Source organism: Otolemur garnettii, unplaced genomic scaffold (genome assembly GCF_000181295.1).
Source record: "Otolemur garnettii isolate 467f Iridium unplaced genomic scaffold, OtoGar3 scaffold00018, whole genome shotgun sequence".
NCBI classification, from domain to species: Eukaryota; Metazoa; Chordata; class Mammalia; order Primates; family Galagidae; genus Otolemur; species Otolemur garnettii.
The window spans coordinates 19629301-19637359 of NW_003852413.1; the positions used below are offsets into that span (position 1 = coordinate 19629301).

An 8059-nucleotide genomic window follows, 5' to 3' on the forward strand; every position below is an offset into this window, starting at 1 on the left:
AAAAAAAAAAAAAAACTGTCTCAAAAAAAAAAAAATAGAATTTAAACTTTATCCGATAGGCGGCAGTTAAGAAGGATTTTAAATTGGGGCAGGTGAAATCTGCAAAGTAATGAAAGATAGACCAAAGGAAGGATAGCATGCAGGGAGGGCCACCTATTCCATCATTTTTACCAGTATTTAGATATATCATTATGAGTATTGGATTAGTGTTATCTGTGAGATTGAAAAGAAGAGATGAATTTGAGAGATTCATTCATTCTCTCAGTAAGCATTTATCAAACTGTTAAAATGTGCTAGAGCCCCATTCTTTTTTTTTTGAGACAGAGTCTCACTTTGTCACCCTCAACAGGGTACCATGGTGTCACAGCTCACAGCAACCTCAAACTGTTGGGCTTACACCACTGTCTTGCCTCAGCCTCCCAAGTAGCTGGAAATACAGGTGCCCACCACAATGTCTGGCTATTTTTAGAAATGGGGTCTCGCTCTTGCTCAGGCTGGTCTCGAATGCATGAGCTCAGACAATCCACTCACCTCGGCCTCCCCAAGCGCTAGAATTGCAGGCTTGAGCCAATGGCCTGGCCTAGAGTCTGATTCTTGTGAATATTTACAAAGTTTAGTCCCATGATTATAAGTTCAGTGATTAAACTGTGTGGTAAGTGTGGCAATAGAGGGAGTAAAAGGTACAATGGTTCACAAAGAAATTAGTTTCAAGAACAAATAATGTGGGGAGGAGGGGGAGATTTGGTAATTTTAAAAAGTGAAGAAGAGTAAGATTCTGAGCTTGGATAAAATGCCAGTGGTAGCCTTAGTAATGGAGATAGACAAGTCTGAAGAGGAATGTATGTTCCCTTTATGCCATCCAAGATGAGACTTCTGGGTAGAAACATCCAGGAGATAGTTTGTGATGTTCGTTTTCTAGTTAAATTTTGTTATAGGAGCTCTTAAACCCTGGTCGATTGGTTCAGTCTGACTAGGACTAGTAGTTACAGTAAACCTGAGTTCTCCTTCAGGCTCCATCCAGCACAGCCTTGCCAGCTTTGAGCTAGCCCTGTCTTTTGTGCCTCAGTGTCTCTGCCTGCCTGGCTAGAAGGAAATGTCTGGTGGGAACATGGTGCTAGAATTCCTCAGCTATGAATGAAGCCCTTGTGGCACCTGAAACAGAATTTTGAACAAACACTTTGATAGGTAGATTATAATTATGTGGCTTCTCCTATAGGTGACATTAATTACCAGGAATTTGCTAAAAGACTATGGGGAGACATCTACTTCAACCCTAAGACGTAAGTAGATTGGGAGACATGACTTTGGAGGTGTGAACCTTTTTCCCCTAGTAAGCATGAATAAATAGAGAAAAAGTTCCTAAGATTAAAACTTAACTTTTTTCTTAGACATAAACTACCATCTTTCCTCCCCTGATAGGGCTGACATCCTAAGTTCTAATCGGTGTTTCTCCTCTCGAAACAGGAGGCTGTTTCTCCTGAGGTCCCACAGCGCAGCTCAGGCACGCAGAAGGGTCATAACCATGTTTCTTCTCAGGAATCTCTTTGGAAACTTTACAGTCATGCTCACATTCCTCCCCCGGGCTCCTGCTTAGATTCAGAACTGAAACAACAGTCCCTTAGGGTCAGTGACACTGCTTTTTCCTTCCTGAGTCATTCAGAATTCTTTTCCTCTTTAGGCGAAAGTTCACGAAAAAGGCCCCTACCAGCAGCTCTCAAAGGAGCTTTGTGGAATTTATCTTGGAGCCCCTTTATAAGATCCTTGCTCAGGTGAGTGTCAGGCCAGCGGGTTCAGATCTGCTGTTCTAAGCACAACATGGAAGACTTCCCTCTGCCTCTGAGCTGCTCAGGTTTATATTCCTAAGTACGAGGGATGTTGATTATCAGCTGTCTATTAAGTAATCGTCTTGATCTCGAACGCTACACTACTTCAAGTGTTGAAATCTGAGGAAAGGGAGAAGGTACAAAAGACAGAAGGAAAGAAAGAAAAGGTATAACCTAGGGAAAGTTTGGGGACAGATATTAATTGTTCAGAAGAATGTGGCACCTTAGAGGCCAGGTGCAGTGGCTCACACCTGTAACCCTGGCACTCTGGGAGGCTGAAGTGGGTGGATTGCTTGAGCTCATGAGTTCGAGACCAGCCTGAGCAAAAGTGAGACCCTATCTCTACTACAAATAGAAAAACTGAGGCAAAAGGATCACTTGAGCCAGGGTTGGAGGTTGCTGTGACCTGTGATGCCACGGCACTATACCTAGGGCAACAGCTTGAGACTCTGTCTCACAAAAAAAAAAAAAAAAGAATATGGCACCTAATCACATCAGTTATGAAAATTTAACTTACAGATAAAATTTTGAAAGTCTTTCAGGTTATTTATATAAATAAAGATGTTGGCTCGGCACCTGTGGCTCAAGTGGCTAAGGCGCCAGCCACATACACCTAAGGTGGTGGGTTCGAATCCAGCCCGGGCCTGCCAAACAACAATGATGGCTGCAACCAAAAAAAAAAAAAAAGCCGGGCACTGTGGCAGACACCTGTGGTCCCAGCTACTTAGGAGGCTGAGGCAGGAGACTCGCTAGAGCCCAGGAGTTGGAGGTTGCTGTGAGCTGTGATGCCATGGCACTCTACCCAGGGGGATAGCTTGAGGCTCTGTCTCAAAAAATAAAAATTTTAAAAAAAGATGTTTATATAGCAATGTTTATGAAATGGGAAAATAAAAAAATTAGGATTAAACATTTATCAATCATGTTCATAAATCTGATTAGATCAATTCTAGTATAGCCTATAAAATGAAGTATTTTGCAGCCATGAAAAGAATATATACTTTTTATTCATGACTGTTCTGGGCATGTGCGTACTCAATGTGATGTTTGTCAGATTGAAAGGCTGCATCAGGAAGTGGTAAGGATATGGTTAAACTTGTGGAATACTGTGAAGAAAAGAATTTAAGGTTATGTTTATAGGGATTTGTGCTACCTAAAAAACAGGACTAGAACCAAAAGGGTAAGTAAAAATGTCTGGGAATCTTCAGACTTTTCTCCCAAGACAGTAATAAAATATTAAGGTGTTTTAATAAGCATTGTGTACAGTGGACACACATACACAAAATGTGTGTGGTCATTCCAGCAGACAAAGCAGCAAAACATAGCAACAAGACAAAGTAATGACCTGAATTTATTAGTGCTGAAAAATACTTAGTATCTCGTGTCAGACAGGAATGGATTAATAAAAGTAATTTATAGAACATGCCTCAGTAGAGACCTTGAGTCTGCTGAGGATGATTTAGCTTGGCCCTGACCCCACAGGATGGTCTGCTAGGTGACCTTTTTTGGTTCCTTCCAGTGCAGTGATCCTCCAAATCTGAGAAGTCTAAATACAGAGAGGTGAGAGATTTCCTCAATGGGGTGAGAGGCTGCTTTTCAGACGCCAGGGGGCAGCACTGACAATGATCAATTCGAGGGGTTAGATTATTTATTGGCTGGCGTGTGGGGATTTAACCAAGTCAGTTTCTCCCAGGTTTGATTTGAAGAGTAGTATCAAAGATCCGCTGAAACTAAACTGTTAGTCTTGCCAAGGTCTCTCTGTAGAAAAGAAACTGCTGCAGGAGCTCTTCAAATTGTCCTTTGCCCTTCCCTTGTCTTCTGTAATACTACACTGGGGCTGTCTCTGCCCAGCTGAATGGTACCTGGTATCTTCACAGGTTGTGGGTGATGTGGACACCAGCTTGCCAAGGACCCTAGATGAGCTTGGCATCCACCTCACCAAGGAAGAGCTAAAGCTGAACATCCGCCCCCTGCTCCGGCTGGTCTGCAAAAAGTTCTTTGGCGAGTTCACAGGTAATAAAAAGCTCATGGCCCCTTAGCACTGCCACCTTCATGTCCTACCATTTATGTCATGGCAACTCTTCCATACCCTGCACTGACGATCAGAAAGCTGGGACTCTTAAACAAACCACAGGTTGGAATGCAGAATGCCTGTATTTTTTCCTAGCTTGCTTCCTTAGTGGATGGTACCAAAAATGCTATATTAGGAACTAAAGGAAGGCTGGGTGCAGTAGCTCACACCTGTAATCCTAGCACTCTGGAGGTTGAGGTAGGAGGATCCCTTGAGTTCAGAAGTTTGAGACCAACAAGAGCTGGTCCACATCTCTACCAAAAATAAAAGAAATTAGCTGAGCATACTGGTACACACTGTAGTTCTAGCTACTTAGGAGGTGGAGCCATGAGGATTGCTTTCCCCAGGAGTTCGAGGTTGCTATGCTAGGCTGATGCCACTGTACTCTAGCCTGAGCAACAGAACAAGACTCTGCTCCCCTCCTCCCCCCCCAAAAAGGAAAGAGAAACCAGCAGAATTGCATTTCCCTCCCAGAAGAAGCAGTGAAGTGACGAAGAAGGGGAGGTAGACTCTGAGGTTCTGGCTTACTTGCCAGGAGGCTGTCAGGAAGGTGGGTGTTTGGGTGATGTGAAATATTGGAAAACACTAGGCAAAAACTAGGGAAACTTGGGTGAGTTACACAGAAGGCATGCAAAATAGTTAAGAAGAGCGCTGGACCTGAGTCTTATTTTTATTTATTTATTTATTTATTTTTTGAGACAGAGTCTCAAGCTGTCACCATTGGTAGAGTGCTGTTGCATTATAGGTCACAGCAACCTCCAACTTTTAGTTCTCAAGCTATCCTCTTTCCTCAGTTTTTTTTTTATTTTCAGTAGAGACGGGGTCTCACTTTTGCTCAAACTGGTCTTAAACTTGTGAGCTCAACCAATCCACCCACCTCAGCCTCTCAGAGTGCTAGGATTACAGGCATGAGCCACCACGCCTGGCCTTGGACTTGAGTCTTGAGCCTGTGCTGGCTTTGGCCATGCCATGGGCCGACCCTGGTCTAGCCTACTAATATTTCTGAAACTTATTTCTTATCTGTAAAATAAGAGAGATAGAAAAGGTGATGACTAAGGGTCCTCTCAGCAATCTCTGGTTCTAAGTCTGGTGTGTATTAGGTGTCTGAACCTCCAAGCTGCATAGTTTTAATAGCTCATTCTGAACCTCCAAACTGCATAGTTTTAATAGCCTTCTTACCATAAGATACCAGTTAAAGGCACACATGCCCATCCCAGTGTGTCAATGCATTTTCTCTTGTATGGCTTATTAATCTGTTAGGTAAACCAGGTAACATTGAAGAATAGAAACATGTGGTGTTTCTCAAAGAAGAGTCAACTTAGGGATTATTCTGAGTAGATCTAGAAAGAAAATATGAGTTTCTTATTTAGCTCAATGATGAATGTTTAGTAGATGCTTATATTCAGTAAAAGTTCATGGATTGGGCTTAGTGTCTATAGCTCAAGCAGCTAGGGCACCAGCCACATACACCGGAGCTGGTAAGTTCGAATCCAGCCTGGGCCCACCAAACAACAGTGACAATTACAACCAAAAAGTAGCTGGGCATTGTGGCAGGCACCAGTAGTCCCAGCTACTTGGGAGTCTGAGGCACGAGAATCACTTAAGCCCAAGAGTTGGAGGTTGCTGTGAGCTATGATGCTATAGTACCCTACCCAAGGCAACAGCTTAAGACACTGTCCAAAAAAAAAGGAAGTTCATGGATTGATACATTTTAAACTTTTTGTCAGCTGAGTTCCAAGGAATCATATACCACCGAGACCTGCTTCTTGCTGTTCTCTGAGATCAGTGTGACTCCAAGTCTTTTAGCTGCATACTCCTAGAAAACAGGCTGTCATTTCTCCCTAGAATCATAATGCCATAGATTTTAGAGCTAAAAATCAGTCCCCTCACATTTAGCTTTCTGATGATATATCAAGAATGGATCAATAACTCCAGCTTGCTTCTTTCTGTGAGCATAAAGTAATGGCTTTCTCTTCTCCCTCCACAGGCTTTGTGGACATGTGTGTGCAGCATATCCCTTCTCCAAAGGTGGGCGCCAAGCCGAAGATTGAGCACACCTACACTGGCGGAGTGGACTCTGACCTTGGCGAGGCCATGAGTGACTGTGACCCTGATGTAAGAAAATGTGGCTCCCTGATTCTATGATTTTTGTCCCCTCCTGTGAAAGGATGTTGATTTATGGTCACAGGAGTGATGCCTTCTTCCCATCCACGTGAGCCCCTCCACATGAGTGTAGGCAGGGGCAGACCTGAATTCAAATCCTGGTATTGCCACTGTCAGTGGTATGACCTTGGGAGCATTAGTCATGCCCTCTTGAGTCTCAAGGTTTTGGTCTGTAATATGAGGACAATAATATGTGAGTGGATGTGAGTTGTTACGAGAGTTAAAGAAGATTGAGGAGGCCAGGTGTGGTGGTTCACATCTGTAGTTCTAGCACTCTGGGAGGCTGAGGCAGGTGGATTGCTTGAAAAAAATAAATAAAGAAGATTGAAGGGCTTGATGCCTATGGCTTACATGGCTAAGGCACCAGCCACATACACCTGAGCTGGTGGGTTCAAATCCAGCCTGGACCCACCAAACAACAATGATGGCTGCAACCAAAAAACAGCCAGACATTGTAGCGGGCACCTGTAGTCCCAGCTACTTGGGAGGCAGAGGCAGGAGACTCACTTGAGCCCAGGAGTTGGAGGTTGCTGTGAGGTGTGATACCACTGCACTCTACTCAGGGTGACAGCTTGAGGCTCTGTCTCAAAAAAAAAGAAGATTGAGGAAGTGTTATGGTTGTATTTAGCATGTTGCCTGGCAGATAGTAAAGATTCAACAAAGATAGCTAATCTAATCACTCCTGCCTTTTAAAAACATCTTTCCCAGCCATTCCTGAGGCATTCTAATTTCTTGTCATAAACTTACAACCAGATGAAAATTATGAGTTACATCTTCAGAGGAAATTTGGAGCAAATACTCTTGTCAGCAGTGCCAATCTGCCATTCTTAACCTCTCTTCCCCAGTGCCCTCATCCTCCCAGAAAAAGGAAGAGAATTTTTCTTGCTATGTCTGTGTCACCTGTTAACCCTCCTTAGAAGGAAGAGGTAGAGTATGGTTTAGAATTTTCCCAAGAGATTGCCTTACCTTCCTCTAGCTCTCATAGAGCTCATATCATTCTATCAAAGGAGGCAGGGCCAGTGGTACTTCCCCAAAGGGTAGATGTGATTGAAGGTGTATTCTGTCCTCCTCTCTAGGGTCCTCTGATGTGCCACACTACCAAGATGTACAGCACAGATGATGGAGTTCAATTTCATGCTTTTGGCCGGGTGCTGAGTGGCACTATCCATGCTGGGCAGCCTGTGAAGGTGCTAGGAGAGAACTACACCCTGGAGGATGAGGAAGACTCCCAGATATGCACCGTGGGCCGCCTTTGGATCTCCGTGGCCAGGTACTCCTATGGGGACATGGGTTGCCCTCTATCCCAGGTCTCCCCTCAAGGAGCTGGAAGGGGTAGTCCTCCTTGAAGGCATGGTCCTTGAAGGCACAGTAGCTTCCTGGCCCTGTACAACAGGAGATAAAATGACCTTCCCTCGGTTAGGCGCCGTTAGCTCAGCAGCTAGGGTGCCGTCCATATACACTGGAGCTGGCAGGTTCAAACCCAGCCCAGGCCTGCTAAACAAACAACGATAACTATAAAAAATAGCCAGGCATTGTGGCGGGTGCCTGTAGTCCCAGTTACTTGGAAGGCTAAGACAAGAGAATCGCTTAAGCCAGCGGTTCTCAACCTGTGGTTCACGACCCCATTGTAACAACGAAAATACATTGGCTCAGCGCCTATGGCTCAAGTGGCTAAGGCGCCAGCCACATACACCTAAGGTTGTGGGTTCGAATCCACCCCGGGCCCGCCAAACAACAATGATGGCTGCAACCAAAAAAATAGCCGGGCGTTGTGGCGGGCGTCTGTAGTCCCAGTAACTTGGAAGGCTAAGGCAAGAGAATCGCTTAAGCCAGCTGTTCTCAACCTATGGGTCACGACCCCATTGTAACAATGAAAATACACTGGCTCGGCTCAGCGCCTGTGGCTCAAGCGGCTAAGGCGCCAGCCACATACACCTAAGGTGGCCGGTTCGAATCCCCAGCCCGGACCCGCCAAACAACAATGATGGCTGCAACCAAAAAAAAA

The 8059-nt window shown here is 44.7% G+C and overlaps 1 protein-coding gene across 1 annotated transcript in view; it reads left to right on the forward strand.

The window, feature by feature from the left end:
- EFTUD2 (elongation factor Tu GTP binding domain containing 2) overlaps positions 1-8059 on the forward strand; it is a 32584-nt gene that overhangs the window by 15700 nt on the left and 8825 nt on the right. Inside the window, exons 8-12 of the mRNA XM_012803022.2 lie at positions 1217-1280; positions 1679-1769; positions 3698-3833; positions 5879-6006; positions 7131-7324. Of these exons, the coding sequence (XP_012658476.1) occupies positions 1217-1280; positions 1679-1769; positions 3698-3833; positions 5879-6006; positions 7131-7324 (613 nt within the window). The remainder of the gene's footprint in view (positions 1-1216; positions 1281-1678; positions 1770-3697; positions 3834-5878; positions 6007-7130; positions 7325-8059) is intronic.